The sequence below is a fragment of the Globicephala melas genome, chromosome 10 (genome assembly GCF_963455315.2).
Source record: "Globicephala melas chromosome 10, mGloMel1.2, whole genome shotgun sequence".
Lineage (NCBI taxonomy): Eukaryota > Metazoa > Chordata > Mammalia > Artiodactyla > Delphinidae > Globicephala > Globicephala melas.
In genome coordinates this window covers 64010135-64028896 of record NC_083323.1, presented here as the reverse complement: position 1 = coordinate 64028896, position 18762 = coordinate 64010135, and the positions used below count along the sequence as shown (strand labels likewise).

General features: G+C 41.4%; 1 protein-coding gene and 1 non-coding gene across 6 annotated transcripts; both read right to left on the bottom strand.

Annotated features, from left to right (window-relative positions):
* Positions 1 to 1488: 1488 nt before the first annotated feature.
* On the bottom strand, positions 1489 to 9739 carry ASB8 (ankyrin repeat and SOCS box containing 8). 5 transcript variants are annotated; one of them, XM_030835257.3, is made up of 4 exons: positions 9459 to 9739; positions 6734 to 6897; positions 5166 to 5270; positions 1489 to 3312 (listed from the first exon to the last, which is right to left on the bottom strand). In XM_030835257.3, exons 2-4 carry the CDS (start codon positions 6860 to 6862, stop codon positions 2680 to 2682), a joined length of 867 nt encoding a protein of 288 aa, XP_030691117.1. In that variant the 5' UTR covers positions 6863 to 6897; positions 9459 to 9739; the 3' UTR covers positions 1489 to 2679. The 5 variants fall into 5 exon arrangements, with proteins under 5 accessions (XP_030691117.1, XP_030691116.1, XP_060162829.1 ...); XM_030835256.3 differs by having other exon boundaries at positions 6734 to 6893; positions 9459 to 9641; XM_060306846.2 differs by lacking the exon at positions 6734 to 6897 and adding an exon at positions 6255 to 6508 and having other exon boundaries at positions 9459 to 9637.
* An 8474-nt stretch (positions 9740 to 18213) lies between these two features.
* LOC115841450 (small nucleolar RNA SNORA18) lies at positions 18214 to 18342 on the bottom strand. Its single transcript, XR_004034822.1, has one exon. It is a non-coding gene; the product is annotated as a small nucleolar RNA SNORA18 (small nucleolar RNA).
* Between the last annotated feature and the right edge of the window lie 420 nt (positions 18343 to 18762).

The following is an 18762-nucleotide window of genomic DNA, read 5'->3' as shown; positions in this document are numbered from 1 at the left end:
CTTTTGGTTCTCCTGTTATCATCTTCACAAGTGCATTCCTGTCAGCCTCAAGCACCAGATTCTGCCCAGCGGACACCTAGGAAAATGCAGCCCATGCGCTAACCCCATGTACTTCTCTCTGTTGTTGGACATCTCTTGACTCTGTACACAGGGTCCTAAAGCACAGGACACTGTCCTTATCCTCATCCCGCAACTAGTCCCTCCTGCATCCTCTGCAGCCAACAGGATGCTCCCGTCTTCCTTAAGCATGAAGTTGTGTTTCACCTCTTGATCATCTACCCATTACCCAGCGTTGCTATTTTCCAGCCATCCCCCAATCTCTACTCTTCCTCTGACAATACAGGGTTCTTCCTTCTCAACTTTTCCCCTGTGCTCCTTCCTCAATGAAAGCCAGACACCATCGGTGGGGAGACATGTACATCCTGAATGCCTGGGAAATAGAGACACCCAGTCCTGGACCTAGTTTGGTGGGTTGGTTGAAATACTGATTAGGAAAATTGTCAGTTCTTATTCAGCTCAATTTGTTTTCTGTCCCATACTGCCTCATTAGCAAGTATCCATGTAATACAGTTGGTTCTTAGGATTGGGACTACAGACTGTTCCCCCAGTTGATAGAATGCTTCCCTGTCAATGCCAGGCTTGAGATTAGTCTCCAATAATCAGATCCTGGCTCTTGGCACAAGCGTACATATTCCTCCCAACCTACACAGTTTCCTCGCTTGCTTGCTGAAGCAGGACGGAAGTTTGAGGTTTTACAAGGGATGGAGGAAAGGATTATCTGTAGTACTTCACTTTTGCTGGCTGTCCAAAGTATAACTGCTATACCCTAAAAACAGTTCTAAAAAATGACCGAGGACTTCCCTGGTGGCGCAGTGGTTAAGAACCCGCCTGCCAATGCAGGGGACGTGGGTTCGAGCCCTGGTCCAGGAAGGTACCACATGCCACAGAGCAACTAAGCCCGTGGGCCACAACTACTGAGCCCGCGTGCCACAACTACTAAAGCCCACGCGCCTAGAGCCCGTGCTCCGCAACAAGAGAAGCCACCGCAATGAGAAGCCTGCGCACCGCAATGAAGAGTAGCCCTCGCTCGCCACAACTAGAGAAAGCCCATGTGCAGCAACGAAGACCCAACGCAGCCAAAAATAAATAAAATAAAATAATTTATAAAGCAAACAAAAAATGACCGAGAAGTCTTGTCAGAGCCCAGCATTAAAGCAGCCAAATGCTCTTTGTACAGTTCTTTAAGGGGAAGAAAAATTAATATCAAGCACTGTTATCACTGATTCTTCAAAACAGCCAATGCAGGTGGTGGTGACAGCCCCATTTCAAGAGATGAGGACACTGAGGCTCACGGTAATTAAATAATGTACAGAAAAGTAGGAACAGTAGAAATTACCAAACTTGCTTTTAGAACTGTTTATTTCTTTTTTTTTTTAAGTGAGCAAAAAACACCAACAGCAAAAGGACAAAAGCGGACAAACTTTCAAATTAGCTGTGTCAGCAGTTCATTTTTATTTATAGTTCCCAATCAGTTAAAAAAAAAAGTTTTCCACATTTGCATAAGGTCATCTAGGATCAATAACAACTTGATCTAGTTTAGGAACATGAAAAGGGAGAGTACTGTAGACTAAGTGTTGTTCACTAAAACAGATCTTTTTCGGGTAGGTGGGTCATCTCTGAGGAAGCTCTTATAATGCTCCTCCCCCACTCCTCAACTCTCCACCCCCTCCACCAATGTCTAGTATAGATCAGTAAAAAGTAAAGTTTCCAAAACACCTGAAAACAAAACAAAACAAATTCCAAACTCTTAGCAGAGTGAATGAAGAAGACCAGAGAGAAAAGGCAGCCCAGCCCACGTCCTCCTGTGCTACAGCAAACACCTTTGCCTACGGCGCAGGAAGTGCCTATCAAGCCCACTAGAGCAAACTGGCTGTCAGGAGGAGAAAGAACTGCATTAGAAGAAAAGTTCTGAGGACTTTTAGTTCTTAGGACTGCTTAGAACCTCCTATCCCTTCTACTATATGTAAAGCAGCAAGACCGTCTTTCTAAAATAATATTGCTGAACTACTGTAACCCTTGGGCACACCCATGGAAAAGAAGCAAAGGCTGCCCTTCCCTTCGATGGTGAGAAAGGGGGCCAGTCCCTTCTGAATGCCCCAGGATGATTCTAGGGATATCATCCAGCCCAATTCTGAACCTGCACACCATTTGAGGTTGTAGTATCTTCATTTGGGGGCTGCAATTGTTAGCTGGAATTTTCTTAAACTTCTTCACAGATCAATTAAAATGTTTCTAAGAGGGATTCTTCTGAAAACGTTAATCAGGTCCCCAAAGGAAAACCAAACACATGTTCTATAAATACGCTTCATCTTCCGAGACAAATTTAGTCTCACTGTTGACTTTTTCCCTAAAGGGAGGGTTAGGGAGACCTCTTCCTTTTCAGGGTGCAATATGAAAGGCCAGGTAAGTAAGAAACAGAAACAAAAGTGAGGGACGTTTTTGGTTGCTTGGTTTGGGGAGGGGAGGTGATGTGGAGGTTACTGTTGTGACATGTTGCCTCGAAATAGAAACCACAGAGCAGGAACAACTGCTTTCCCTGTTTTCCAAGACAGAGACAGTGCTGCAGGGCAAAACCTCACCCAGAGTTGCCTGCCTGACGGTGCACTCGTCTCCTCTGGGCTATTCTACGAGTAACAGGTATTCCTTCAGAGAAGCTGGCAGTGGAAGGCCCTTCACCGCATCCGGCAGATACTGGAGTCCCAGGCTCCGGCGCACAGCATAGCGCGAGAGGGTTTTGAGGGTCCCTGGGGCTGAGCACAGAACAGTCAGTTTTTCACATAGCTGCTGGTCTTTGGCCACTTCTCGTGGCATGGTGCCATTTTTCCTTAATTCAAAGTGTCCCACAGCTCTGTGGAGGAGCTCAAAGCAAGAGTCCTCTTTCTCTGTTCCAAGTCCCCTGACTAGCAGAGCCACCAGGCGGGAGATGGGCGTCTGGCCTTTTAGGTTGATGACTCTGACCTCCGCACCATAATCAAGAAGGACGCTGATGCTCTCAAGATTTCCCTTCATGGCAGCCCAGCTGAGCGGGGTGTCATTGTTGTAATCCAGGGCGTTGACAGAGGCCCCGCTCTCCAGGAGGGCGCGCACACACTCGGCATTGTTCTTAAAGGCTGCCCAGTGAAGTGGGGTGTCTCGGTTGCCGTCCAGTGCATTGGGGTTTGCACCATATTCCAACAGGACTTCCACACAAGCCTCATCTTTCTCAGCTGCATAGTGGAGGGCTGTTCGGTTATAACCATCCAGGGCATTCACCTGTAAAGGGGGAGCAACTACATTACAGTGTATAGACGACTGAGAGGACGACAGGCTGGCAAAGACACTTGCATGTGTCTATCCATTACCTTTGCTATGTAACGTTCTGAACATGAGGGTCAACAAGCAATTCCCAGGGAGTCATGGTGATCAGGATGGAGCTATGACAGGAGCTGAGGAGCAAATAGGAAAACAACTGTCCCCAGACAACTGACACTATGATGTCCACCGATTAGCTGGCCTGCATTATCTAGGGTTTTGCTTCCACGTTCTTATTTACTATTCACTAGGACCTCTACCACAGGGTAAGGGGAAAGAAAGAGAAGATGAAGTCTAAGTCCTCGTAACTACTCTGAAAGATGTTTATTGGAAAGCGGCTTGCATATACTGGCCAGAGAAAAGGTTTTGGATTATTTTACTTATCCTGACTCACTCTGTATCCCGTGGATAACGGCAACCAGACTGAAAAATAATGAGGTCAAGATTCTGCCCAGGTAGCTCTGCTGTGTTCTTTAACCATCCAGAGAAGCTCAGATTGTTCATCCAAGTCAGCCCCCTGCAAACATATGCTGTGAGGTCACAAGAGAGCCTGGAGGAAAGCATGTGGAGGAAAGAACACAGATCTTCCAGTGCTGGAAGAGCAGCTGGCTTGCTAAAACTCAGCATCACCTATAATTTTTGAAGGCTACAAAGACTTCAGATCCCAGGTTTAAATAGCGAATTATCTTCTCCCATGAAAGGCACTAAAAAAAAAAAAAAACCCTGCGATATTTAACTGAGTTCAACCTTCTACTTAGCTAAAAGCTGCCTCCCCCACCGCCCCCTGGGGTAGTTTCACTTTTATCATTGACATTAATCACTGGCTTTCACTTCAGGGTCACTCATAAAAGTTATGGGATAGTTAATGACAAGTAGAGAACAACATGGCAGTGTGGAGGTGAGGAAGCTGGGGGCTGCAGCAGGCTTACCGACCAGTGTGTCTGGGGCCTGCACACCAGCTTCATGGCATGTCTGATTCAGATGAGTGCCGCAGCGTGTGCACCTTGAGGATGCCTCAAAAGCTGTTGAAACTGCTGGTTTATTTATTTAATAGGCACTTACTTAGTAATTACTACATGCCAGTGCTCTAAACAGTTTACAACCTTATGAAGAAGACACCACTATCATCCTCATTTTACAGATGGAGAAACTGAGGCAAAGAAAGGTTAAGTAACTTGTTCAAGGTCACACAGCTGGAAGTGACAGAGCTGGAATTCAAATTTATGAAGTATGGTTCCAGACTCTGTTCTTTTAACCATCCATTATACTATGCTGCTTCTTGCTAATGCCAATAAAAAGTAATCTATGTTTTTTTATGTTCAGATACATTCGAAAGAAAATAGGAACAAGATACGCTAAGACAGAAAAAAAATCAGTGGGCAGAAAGAGCACAAGTAGCTCAGTCCTGGGGAAGGGACTGCCTAGTGATCTATTTTCCAGTGACGGAGGTATTAGAAGTGTACATCCAGTAGCAAGTCTCAAGTGGTTTACGTTGGATCAGGGTTGAGGGGCCTGGATAGTCAACAGGCAATGACAGGATTAAATGGAAATATAAACAACCCTAGAAGGAAGGCTGAGAGATTAAGGGGAGATAAAAATTCCCTCTTCCTGGAGTCACGGACAGTGTAAGAAAGAAAGGCAAAGGAATGAAATACTTCGGATGATTCACCATTACATTTTGTTTTAATATTGGCCATGCCGATGTTACCAGGAGCTAGAAGGTGGGAAGAAATGGGAGAAGAGACAAGAAATTGTAGGAAAGTGTGAAGCTCAAGTTTAGTGCATCACTGATGTGACAGCGTCAGAAACCTTACCTCAGCTCCCTTCTCCAGCAGTAATTCCACACAGTCAGCATCGGACACCATGCAGGCACAGTGCAGGGGCTTCAGCGTGCCGTGGGTACAGTTCACATCTGCTCCCTGTGGGCGGAAGGAAAGTTCGATCGGTGTCTTCAGCTCTCGCTCACCACGCAGGACAAGACTCAGAACAAGGTCCGGGGGGGAAAAGGGTCCTAACTCTGTACTGTAAACATACTACCAGCCCCAGTTTCTATTCCTATTCATTAAATGATATTATAATGCCAATATCCAAACCAAGAGAATACACTGAAGATGAACGAAAGGAACTGTCGCTCCCGTAGATCAAGTCATTAAGATTCTCCACAAGCTAGACTGCCAGATGGTCATTTGGACATCACTGAGGACATAACCTTATATGTAAAAGCAGTGGAACCTTATCATCAGGCAGGAAGGCTGGAAAAGCAATCAACTTTCTATGGCTACCATGCTCTGAAAAAGTCAGGAAAGGGAGTCTTTCAGCCTGAAGCCAGGAGAACTGGCATGCTCTTTTGCCACCTGACAGATGACCATCACTAATACTAAGGTCATCTTAATGTTATCTCTTTGTTTATAAACATCTTCAAAGTAGCCTATTATTATCAGCATTCTCTGCCACCTAGCCCCCCACTGGTACTTCTATTTCAAATCTGGTAAAGAAGACGGAGATACCACAGCAGACCAAAGTCACAGAATGACTTAGCAGCAGAGCTAGAATTAGAACGTGACCAAGTTTCTACTGCTGAGTCTTCTGATACCACTTTTGCCGAGAACAAGCTAATGCTGTATGACTTTTTCTTCTCACAGCTGTGCCACACAACTCTGAAGCAGCTACAGGGCTCTAGGCTTTAAATAAGGACTCTAAAGTTGTTAAAAAAGAATGTACAGAAGTAACTATCTGGATGCATTCTCTAGTGACCAAAAAAATTACCCTGTAACTTCTCTTCAACAGGAATAATACACAGAAAAAGGCATCAAAGCCCTTCTAGGATACTAGTCATTCAACAGAATTACTGAATAGTAGTGGTTAGACATCAGATAGTTAAGTTTTCTTAAGTCAAAAATTACCATGCATGTTAGGGGTTGATCTTCTCTGTGGACCTTTAAGTGGTGGCTGTTGGTAAGACAGAAGGCCAGTGATATCTCTCCATGTAATTATTACAAAACACAAGGATTTGAAAGCCGCTTATGCTTTGCTTGCCTCCTTCCTCCCTTAGTACAGCATGTGTTGAAGACTTTGAGCTTGCTGGGTCCCATGTGCACCATATGCAGACGGAGATTTTATAGAGAACAAGGGACTAGGTTTATCTAGAACATAATTCCTGAAGAAAAATATCATAGGCGCAAAGTGAAAGGCAGAAGGGAAGAGAAGCAAAACATAGGCTAAATATATTTTAATGGTCAAGTTAATACATTTTAGAAGACTGTAAAAACTCCCTGTGATCTTGTGCTGAGTCAGAGCTGCAAACCTGTCATCCATTAGGATTCCCCGGGAGCTTTCCCACTTCACCTCCCCAAGGGCTCTCGCATCAACACAGCGCACTCACCCCTCTGATGAGGTCCTCTACATTGTCATGTGGGAAGGAGCGAATGGCAGCGATTGTTCGGATTAAGCGCTCTGAGAGAGAGTATTTGCTCTGAATGCTCTGCATAATATACCACATACTGGAACTCATCAAGGCTCAGAGTACGTTCACATGCTCCAAACTGCCTGAAACAAAGATGTTTTAGGCATACACAGTCTCGCTGAGCACACCTGTCCTTAGTTAGAGGTTCTCTGAGGCCTTCCCACTACTAAAACCAGATTTCAAATAGATCAATGATTCATTCATTAATATCATTTTTTCTTAATCATAAGAAATAGATTATAATAGTTGCTGAAGGAGCTGGGTAAACCTGGATGCAAATGTTCTGACCCTTGAAATCTCAGTTCTACTCTCTGACCTAGCCTAGCACAAGATTTCCCCAAGAGGCTCCAAGCTCCCCATGGAGCTCTGTGTGGTTTAAAAAAGACTAGGCAAGGAAGGGCATTCTTTTAAAGGCTAAAGATGCCACAAAGCATTCTTTTCCTCCTCTGAATTATGTGGTCTTTATTATCAGCATCCCCTTTAGGTTACTTGTTACATGTGGCCTTGCAGTATAGTTATGGTCATACTGTCTTTCCATCTAAACTGTAATCAATTGGAAGGCAAGGTCCTTGTTTTCTACTTTTTTGGCCCATATAAGGCCAGCCACAGAGTCTTACAAAAAGTAGGTACTTAATAAATACTGGTTGATTGACTGACTAAAGGGTATGGGAGTGATTGCTACTTGTGAGAAGAGATGGAACAAATACAAATGACAAGGCATCTGTGAAACAGTTTAAAATGTCTTCAGCAAAGAAAAAAATAGGAAGTTTTTGAGGTAATATTCTAAAATAAGGAAGGAACGCCAAAGTATAATTACTCTGGGGTCATCTATATAAAATTAGAAAAAAATTTCAAAGTTCACACCAATGACATATGCTTGCAGTTGTACGAAAACAAGCACATTTAAGAGTGAAAAATGAATTTAAAAATTGGCCATTTGTGACAACTGTGAAGCAGACTTGAGTTCGGCGTTGGAAGAAGAAAATAATGCAATATACATAAATTCAACTATGATAAGTTTCAGCTGTATAAGAGCCATGTATCAGTTGGGGAACATTTAAGATTACAGCAAAGAAGGTGGAGTATTTCTATGAAAAAGCATATATCAAACTGTAGAGAAAGCACGGTATGCTGTACGGCTCTCTAGGTATAACTGTTTAGGAATCCATGTTCTTATCAAACTATAAGCTCCTTGGCGGTAAATACAGTGTTATTTTTAACAGTGCCTCGCACATGGCAGGTTCTCAATAAATATCTGTTGAACCAGTGTAAAGCTTATTACTTTGGATCCTAAAAAAATCCAAGACTTGCAGTAATTAAACATCTTATGCATATGATGACTACTAAGGGAAAAATCCAAAAATTATTTTGGTCATTTCATACTATGTAATTTTTGCCTTTTGTGAAGGACTATCCCCTTATACATTATGCAATATACTATAAACTCTAATAGTTTCCATTTTGCTAATCAGTAGCCATTTATCTGTTTAAAATATATACAGTATTAATTAATGGAATGCAAGTTAAAAATATTCAATTCATAGGTATCAATGATTCAAATTGGGTATTCTCCCCTACTTTATTAAGAATAAGTAAACTTACACACTTGTTTATATGCCTCCCTGAAATTTTCTAGATAGTTTAGACTTGGCATACGTTTTAATCTCTCCAACAGCCACGAAACTCCTCAGAGACAAAGGGTCTGTATCTTACACTTCATTGTTGCAAGGAAAAAGGGGAAAAAGGCATAGCTGCATTTGAGTCAACGATTTCAAGAACGGGGGCAGAAAACAGAGCGTCCAAAGTGTAAGGCTTACACCGAAGTGGTTCTGTTAACCATTTCTGGGTCATGATAATCTGAAAAAACTAGACCCTGCAATCATTTTCGGAGAGCCCTTGGGCTCCAGGCTAAGAACTCCTAACTCAGAATATGACCACTGGTCCTCTGCTGCTGCCGCCTCGAAGCTCGTGCTGAAGAGTGAAACTTCGGGGCACATAGACAACATTCACTGTCAGGGAGGGTCAACGAAATCTAAACTCGACGTATCTCCGGGCAGCAGCCTATGCACGGTTTGACCCCAAGTCTCCCCTTTCCTCTGCTGGTACTGAAAGTCCTCTCTCTCCCGTTTTCTTTCACTTCGGATCCAGAGACAACCCCAAGGTTTTGTTTGTTTTTTTTTTTGTTTTTTTTAATTGCGAAGCTAGAAGCAAAGTAGGAGAGAGGTGACGTTCAAGAGCTCTGGTGCTAGTGAGGCCAGGCTTCCGCCCACCCAGGCGGGCCCCCGCCCCAGCGCGCCTGCTTGGGGGAGGAGTCGCGGCAGCTTGGTCTCGCCGAATCTAGGGGGCTGATGGACAACTGCACGAAATGCGAAGACATGTGGTGTCACTTTCCGCACAGGCTCCTCAGAGACCGCAGCAATTCCAGCGGGTCTCCCGGGCCGGTATTGAAACGGGGTCGCGAAATCTGGCAGGGGAGCCCCTGAGGCGGACCAACCCCTGCCCCGATCTCCCCAAGGCCCGGAACGAGGTACCAGCCTCGAGGGCTGGCGGACCCCGAGCTGCGAGTGGAGGAAGCGTTACTGGGCGTGGTGCCCCGGATTAGGGAACCAGGCTGCAGACATTTTTGCAGCGGGGTAACACTCACCGAACTGCAGGGCTGACCTGGGTGGTGAAAGCCGCTGTCAAGACGTGACCCGGAAGCAGAAGTTGCCTCCCGGGGGCCCCTCTGTTTACAGGATAGGTGACTAGAACGGGCGCCTGCGCAGCGACCAGTGTCCGAAGGCGGAACGCGCCTGCGCAGGCTTGTGACGCCGCCTTGGTCCAACCAAGGCTTAGTTAACCACTTTGCTATCTAGCCCCGCCACAGGGTTTGCGCAGGCGCAATGTGGCGCTGTCGGCTGCTGGCCGGGCGCTGAGTCCGTGGCGGTCGTGGGCAAAGAGCTCACTCCCCGCTGGCTGTTCGACCAACTCCGTGGGGCTGTGCCTGCGTGGAGCAGGCCTGCAATGAGTTCATCCGAGCCCTCCGCTGCCTCCCACTGTCTCCATCTGATACCGGACCTGAACAGCCAATTCCCAGATTATTCCCAAACTCGCGACACCGATGCGGTTCGTTAGGAGAATAAACTGTTAGTAAGAAGTGTCTTTGGCAAATAAAAGAGACTTCCAGCATTTTTCATAACATTGGAACGCATCGATGCACCTCGGAACCCTTCTGGTTATTGTCCACCCTCCCTCAAAGGAAACTATTGATATATCAAAGATAAACAAGCACTCATGAGGAGCACTAGCCCAAATGTTGAGGGCTGAACAAATACGTACATGCTGACATTAACCTTTCCCAACCAGAGAGATGCTGACACCTCCGAGTGATGATTTTTTCCATACAAAGCATAAACATTTCGAAGCCAGCTGCACGTGGTGGTGCATGCGAAGAGTAAAGCAGCCCACACAGGCAGACTGTTAAGAGCCGTGATCTACCCCGCAGCCCGTTTAACCAAGAGTTCCCCAGCACCCCTTCCTCAAAGCTTGCTCTGAGCAACAGAATTTGACCAGTTTGAGAGTAAAGCAGGGCCCAGATAGTTCTTGTATGTCAGCGAGGGAATGGCGAACTGGAAAAGTTCAGTGAGTCTCCTCCCAGCATCGTATAAATTAAGGATGCTTAGTACATTTCCTTATTATTAAGGATTGGGAGACAGATTTGCAAACAGTCAATTGCAGTTAAAGATCACTATTTCAACAACATTTTACTGTACAAAGCTGATGTTGAAGAACAGTTCTACTTCATGGTGAGATCAAGAGAGTGTAGAGAGAGAGAGGGTCTGTGAAGAGGTTTCTTGTGGAGAAATGTGTTTTGTTGAGATCCCGCTCCCTTCCCACTCAGAGGAAGAGGCAGTGCTGGTGCTGCATCCTTCTCAAGCCTAAAGAGGGGACTCTGTGGGACCAGAGAGCTTGGAAGTTGTTTCCCATAGTTGTAAAACACAGAGGACTGCACTGACTCTTGCATATAAATAAAAGAAGGCAGTGGCCATAAAACAGAGGTGGCTGCATTGGGATCCACCAGCACACCCAGATTCGGTAGGGATGACAAATGTGAAATGTTTTCCTGGACCCAATGTGGGCCACATAGAGGACAGTCAGCATGAAGTTGCCTTTGGTCTATTCAAAAGACTTGTCTAGAGGTGTAGAGGGACCCAGTGACCAGAAGTTAGAGATGAACGCAGGAATCCTAGAAACCAGAGAGGCTGTTGCAGACAACCACCTGTGTCTGTCTAGGCCAAAGGGACTCAAGTGAGAGGTCTCTGATGATGGGACTCTCCCAAGAACCTCTAAAAGCACCTTACAAGAGAAAGAGTAACCATGTACCAGACCCAGGTAGTACAGACCCATCCTATCAAAACAGAACTGCCCTATCCCCTTGGTTGTCCTGCCTCCTCCCACTTGTACACAGCAGATCAAACAGCAGTTAGCTAGTGGTAAGCTGAGGAGAAACCTGAAGGCAGCAGCCACCAGCCACAGGAGGCAGCCACCAGCCCTCCCTCATGGGGGAGGGGAGGAGAGGGCTTAGACTAGCACCTTAGAATGAAGCCTGAAGTATTTGGTTACCATCTTGGACTAGAAACATTCTAATTACTAAATCAAGACTCTTTTTTTTGACTTAAAATGACTGTTACTTAAAATACTGTCCATTATCAAAGAATAAAACAAAAAGTCAGAGAATCTGCCCAATTTTCCATTCAGGGGCATGAAATATCCCCTCCTAATAAATATTTTTAAAAGATGATAAAAGCCAAAAAGTAAAGTGGTATTTTGATCATATCCCATGAATCTTCCATTCAACATCCCAACACCATCTCTATATATTTCAGCTTATTTACGATCTTCATGCTTTGATTACAAGTGATTCCCTGAGTTTGGTTTTTTTTTTAATATGTTGTGTCTCTCATAAGACTTTTATTTTTTCTTCTCTCCCTTGCTAGTTCTAGTTCTGTTTTGAAGAACTGTTCATGAGATGGTGTTGATTGACAGTACAACTAGTGTTCCTATTTTCAGACCTTGGCATAAACTGGAACTAGAAATCTGATAATAATGTTTTGCTTGTAATGAATGCTGTTATCACTGTTCAACATATATTAGTATCCAGTCTCCGTGGATAGATGCCACAGAACTGTCCCAGGTTACAAATCTGGGTGTCTTTCTTCTTGAGTGCTGCAGCAACCTAACAGTGGTGGGCTTTTGTACAACTCCTTTTTGGAGTGAAAAAACTCCTTTTTTCACCAGTTGGCTCCAAACCGTTTCCTGATTTTGAGCGCAGTCCTCTAGAACGACAATTTCTGGAGGAGAGGAATTCTGCCCTGCAACCTCTCTTAAGTGGTAACACGAAACACAAGTTTTCTGGCTTCTGTCTAGAACTCATCGATTACTCTTCTGACTAAAAAGCCTCGTCCTTCTTCAGGGGCTGCTTGACTAATGTTGATGAAAAAGTTTTCCTCACACCTTTCCTAGAGAAAGGTGACTTAAGTAAGAAGAAGTGATTCCTTCCAAAGAAGCTCTTCCCCCATCACCAAAGAAAATGAAAAGAACCAAAAGGAAATTTGAGATACCCTAAGAGTGAAGGAAAGCTGTCAAAATTAACAACGTGGAGTGAAAAGATAAGATCCAAGTGTCAGACTGGTTGGGAAAAATAGCTTTCTTTCATTAGTATAATGGTGCATTTTCTCTTTCTATTTTGAGTTTCTTTAAGTTTTAGGATTATCACTTGTAGTGTATTCCTTAATTTAGAAACAATGAAATATCCATGAAAACACCATAGGGATCAAGGTTCCAGTTCTGATAGTAGCTCTAGTTACCTTACTTGTCTAAGCAAGTTACGTTATCTCAGTTTACTGATGACTTTACAACAGGATGAGAGTAGCAACACCTACCCCCAACAGTTAATTTCACAAAACTTAGATCATATTTGTGAAAAGTGGTTTTCTAAACTATATAAATGTTGGTTCTTATCTATGTCATCTATGTATTTGTTCAAGGAGGTTACCAAATGTCTGGGCCTCTCAGTTACACTGCAAGCTAAGGCAGGCAGATTTCCTCCGCTCACTGCAAGCTAAGGCAGGCAGATTTCCTCCGCTCACTTCTCCCCATAGCACAGTCCCAAACACACAGTAGGTATTGGATAAATGCGAACTGAATTGAACTATGGTGAACTGACTTCTCAAAGACAGGGATAGCAGAATGCCTCTATGTACTGGTTCCTGATATTGAGAAAAAAGTCAGTGGCACATTTACAAGGAAAGTTGAAAGAGGGCTTTGGAAATAGAGCAAAGGAAAAGAAAAAAAAAGTTCAGGGAAATATAATGTAAACCTCATGGAACTTTTTATACACTTAAACCTTGTCCTAGAGAAAGTAGTTCAGTGAAGAAAAGAACAGTATTAATGTACAGCAGGGATAGTCTCCCAAGGCATGTTATCAAGATTAAACAAGCACTTCTTTCAGAATTGCTCAGAGGCAGACATACTCTCAGTATTCAAACTCTGCTCTTTTTCCCTTTAAATTTCCCCAAGGCTTGGGGAAATTTATGAATCATTGGTTTTTTTTTTTTCAGTTAGCTTTTCATCAGTATTTTATTATTTTTTGGACCTACAGGTTACCAGTATTTTCTACTATCAGAATAATTTTGCTAATTTTGAGACTTTATAAAGAAAGACTGTCTGAGGGAGTTTGAAAAAAAGTTACAGTAAAAATACAAATAACAATGTTAATGATAATATTTAAATTACATATACATGATACTATTTTTTTCAAGATTGTGAGCAGTTATTTCCTAGCAAACCAAGACTGGAGTAGACTAACTCTAGCAGGAGAGTTCTTAAGATTGTTCAGGGGAGGGAAGTTAACAGAGGAAATGCCCACTTGCCTGGTTTCAGTGAGTGGTTCAGACTGATCTGAAGAGTCCTACTAGCAAGGAAATGATTGGATTCTTCGGATCAATTTTAGGGGCTTGAGAAGCAAGCTTTGGTTGATCTCATAATTTTGAGCTCTCCTAGGCCTGTGCTACTTCTAGTAGGAGTATGTCTCCCCCTGGAGGGGAAATAGAGCATTTGTTCTTTCAGGTTTCTTGCTCAGAGTTCAATAATTAGGTTTTTTTCCCTTCCTTCCTTCGTTCATCCATTCATTCAACAAATACTTATTTAATCCTATTATTTTGCTGTTTGTTATGATCCAGCTGAAAATAAGATCAGCATGGTCCCTGTCTCCAGGGAAATTATAGGTTAGTGTGAGAAATGAACATTAAAGAATCACCTGAATGCCTAAATAATCACAATAGTGATAAGTTACATAAAGGAAAAGAGTGGAGGATAATATGACCTTTCAAAGAAGACCTCAATCGGACTGGGAGTTCAGGGAAAACTTCCCTGAGACCTGGAAGATACATGTATATAGCCAGATCAAAGGCGTGGAGGAAGTGAAGGGAGTGGGTCTTCAAGCAAATGGAAAAGAGTATTCAAAGACTTCAAGAAGGAAAGAGCTTAGGAAGTTGGAAGAAGAGAAAGAGGTTAGAATAAGGAGGCTGGGGCACAAGTTGAGGCCAGAAAGGTAAGGATGCTCCAGATCAGGCAGTGTCTTGGGGGCCACGTGAAGGATTCGAAACTTTATCCCAAAAGAAATAGGCAGCTATCAATAGGTTTTATGCAAGTGACATGATCACAACTGTGTTTTTAAAGGATTACTTTGACTTTCTGTTGAAGAATGGATTATAGAAGGGGCAGAGTAAGGATACCATTAAAAGATTACTTCAATATAATGTAGCTATGCAAGAATGAACAATGGCCAGAAGAAGCCCAGAAAAGAGGCAGCTTAGCACAACCTGGGGGTTTCAGAGACTTTTCAGAGGAGATGATAACTGAACAAAGTCTTGAAAGATTAGAAGGAGTAAATAAGGTAAAGAAAGGGGGGAGTTTTTTCTCAGGAAAAGAAGTAATAACTTATTTAGACCAGTCATTCTTCTGAAAACAATTAAAATACTGGATAGAATTTTTTTTTTTAAATCTCCCTAAAAATACCAAAGGTGGTTTCAAATTGGATTCTTTAAAGACCTATAATCTATTTTATTTTATTTCAAATTGAAGAATAGTTGATTTACAATATTATATGAGTTTCAGGTGTACAACATAGTGATTCAGTATTTTCATAGATTATACTCCATTTAAAGTGATTATAAAATATTGGCTATATTCCCTGTGCTGTACAATATATCCTTGTAGCTTATTTATTTTATGCATAGTAGTTTATGCCTTTTGATCTCTTACTCCTATCTTGTCTCTACCTCCTTCCCTCTCCTCATTGATTTGTTTTCTGTATCTTTGAGTTAAAGACTTACAATCTCAATTCTATTCCAAAACACAGAAGAAAGACAACTTCAAAAATTCTTTAAAGAAATAAATATAACACTGAAACCGGAATTGGATAAAGATTGCACAAAAGGGAACACAATCTCATGTATGAATATCAATGCAAATATCTTAAATAAAACATTAGCAAATGGAATCAAACAGCATGAAATGTCATGACCAAGTGTCAACTGCTTCAGAAATACAAAGATGGTTCAATGTTATAATATACATTAATATACTTAATAATGTTATTATATATAAGAAGAAAAGATCTTGCAATTATCTCCATAGTGCTGGAAAAATATTTCAGAAAATTCAAGATGTATTCCTAGTAAAAATGACTTTCAAAAGAGGAATAAAAGACTATTTTCTTAATGTCACAAAGTATCTTGCTTACCAACATCTATCTTACTATTTTCATGGGAAAGCAGCTGCGGCATTCCTACTAATATCTAAAACAAAACGAGGCTATCCACTACTACTGTAACATCTAACATGTTGTTGGACGTATTTGCCACAGCATTGTTACAAAGAAAGAATTAAATGTATGAGAATTGTAGATAATCTGATGGTGAGTCTGGAAAATGAAAGTAAGTCAATGGAAAAACTACTGCATACAAAAAGATGATTCAGTAAGGCAGGAGGATATAAAAGCAATTTGCAGAAGTCAGTAGGCTTCATAGAAACAAGGAAGAACCAGTGAGAAGATAACATAGAGAACACCTACATCCCATTTAATAGCAACCATAATCACAAAACTCCTAGGAATAAAGTTAAGAAGAAATATGTAAAAATCTATGAGAAAAATTTTATAATATTACGCAAAGACACAAAAGTGGACTTGAACAAATAAAAGACATACCTTAAGTGAATTTGTAAATTTAATATAATTCCAATAAAAATTTCGACAAGATTTTTGTTTGTTTTTTAGATAGACAAATTGATTCTTATGCTCATATGGAAAAAATAAACAAGAACTTCCAGGGAAACCCTGAAAAGAAGAGCAATGAGGAGGGGCCAGTCCTACTAGACATTTAAAGTACTATAAAGCCTTCATAATTTAAATGGTGTAGAGTTGGTACATGAATAGGCAGACACTAGTGGAACATAACATAAAGTCAATCCAATACATGAAGAAATTTATTAATGATAAGGACGTTTCAAAATAATGAAAAAATAGACTCAAATAAATGCTGTTGAGACAACTAGGCATCATTTGGAAAAAGATAAACTTGTATCTATAGCTTATACTGCACACCAAGATAAACTCCAAATGGATCAGTTAATTAAACATAACAAAAATGGAAACCATACAAGTTATAGAAAAAAACATGCGTGGATTTCTGTATAGTATTACCATGGGGGTGGTGGGGAAAGCATTTGCATGATTCAAAATATAGAATCAATAAAAGACTGATAAATTCTATTACATACAAGTTTTTTAAATTACATGGTCCAAATACTGTAAGACCAAAGACAAAGAATTCACTGGACAAAATATTAACAACTCTATCACAGGAAAAATTTAATCTCCCGAATATATAAAGATCTTCTAGAAATAAAAAGATGTAAGCCCAGTAGAAAAATGAGCACAAGACATGGACAGATAGTTTTAAAAGATTCACGCAAGTGCCCCTTTTATAGTGAAACACACTCAACTCACTCAAGAAAGAAAAGCAAATTACATTACACTGAGATAGAATTTCTTGCTGTGTTGGCAAAAATCCAGTAGTCTGAGAGAACAGTCTGTTGCCAAAGCTCTAGGGAAAGAGATATTGATATGCTACTGGTGGAAGTGTAGAATGATACAGCCCTTAAGGAGGGGAATTTTGTATTTTTTGAATTAATTTTTTATTGGAGTATAGTTGAGTTACAATGTTGTGTTAGTTTCTGCTGTATAGCAAAGTGAATCCGTTCTACATATACATATGTCCACTCTTTTTTTGTTCAAATTCTTTTCCATATAGGTCATTACAGAGTATTGAGTAGAGTTCCCTGTACTATACAGTAGGTCCTTATTAGTTACCTATTTTATAGGGAATTTTGTATTATCTAGCAAAATTACACATAGATGAATTCACCCTTTAACCCAGCAATCACATTTTCTAGAAATCTATACTGAAAGTACACTGCACAAACTTGAAATAATATGTGCACAAGGTTAGTCATTGTGGCATTATTTTTTTTAACATCTTTATTGGAGTATAATTGCTTCACAATGGTGCGTCAGCTTCCGCTCTACAACAAAGTGAATCAGTTATACATATATATATGTCCCCATATCTCTTCCTTCTTGCGTCTCCCTCCCTCCCACCCTCCCTATCCCACTCCTCTAGGTAGTCACAAAGCACCCAGCTGATCTCCCTGTGCTATGCGGCTGCTTCCCACTAGCTATCTATTTTACGTTTGGTAGTGTATATATGTACATGCCACTCTCTCACGTTGTCCCAGCTTACCCTTCCCCCTCCCCGTATCCTCAAGTCCATTCTCTAGTAGGTCTGTGTCTTTATTCCCGTCTTACCCCTGGGTTCTTCATGACCTTTTTTTTTTTTCTTAGATTCCATATATATGTGTTAGCATACGGTATTTGTTTTTCTCTTTCTGACTTACTTCACTCTGTATGACAGACCCTAGGTCCATCCACCTCACTACAAATAACTCAATAAGATAAAATAGCCCTTTCAAAAAGAAGTTGTCATGTGAGTCAGCCCACAATTCTTTTAGTTGGGCTTCTTTGATCTCCAGTGGAATATGGACACACTTCAAAATTCCCCACCTGTAATCTTTGGGATCCAATTCCCTCAAGCAATTTACTTTAGGACCATGTTTAGGGTCAGGAGATGGGTCTGCCTGGTTCTGAATTTGACACCCTCTAAAAATGTATTAGGTTCAAATCATATTCACTCCTAAGCCATCAAACCCTAGAACAGTACATAGAGATCATTGGGATATGCCAATACCGAAGATAAAAAAAAGTTTGACTGTTAGGTTTTTCATAGTTTACTTGGCAGCTCTGTCTTGTAGTTCTTCCCCCCTGATCTAACAGGTAGTTCTATGAGTAAAGGAAACCACAGTTACTCTGTGAGGCGTTTCCAATGATGTAGGTTTACAGAAAAAGCCTCATTGGGATAGACCTCAACTAAAGACCATTTTAAACAAACAGAAGATGAAATGTTAAAGGAAGTTCCTCAGGCAGAAAAAAATAGCATGAAAAATTTGGACCAACACAAAGGAATAGAGAGTGCAAAAAATGAAAAATACTTGGTAAAATATTTTAAAATATTTTTCTCAAATTTTATCTCTTAAAAAATAAATAATTAAAGTAAAAATAATTAAACTGCATTTGGGATTTTAGCTTATGTAGAAGTAATATGTGTGACAACAAAACCACAAAGAACATAAGGGAGGAAATGAAAGTATGTCTTTGTAAGTTTCTTGCACTGTGACAAGATAATGGTGTACATTGTAAACTCGAACTGCACTGTCCAATACAGTAGCCGCTCACCATATGTGGCTATTAAAATTTAAATTAGAAAAAAATTAAAAACTCAGTTCCTTAG

What these genes read in the sequence shown, in the direction of transcription:
- ASB8 (XM_030835257.3), bottom strand. Translation starts at nt 6,862, where the DNA reads ATGAGTTCCAGTATGTGGTATATTATGCAGAGCATTCAGAGCAAATAC. An exon ending in TAGAGGACCTCATCAGAGGG is followed by an intron (nt 5,271 to 6,733) that starts GTGAGTGCGCTG and finishes TTCCGCCCACAG; the next exon opens with GGAGCAGATGTGAACTGTAC. An exon ending in TGCTGGAGAAGGGAGCTGAG is followed by an intron (nt 3,313 to 5,165) that starts GTAAGGTTTCTG and finishes CCCCCTTTACAG; the next exon opens with GTGAATGCCCTGGATGGTTA.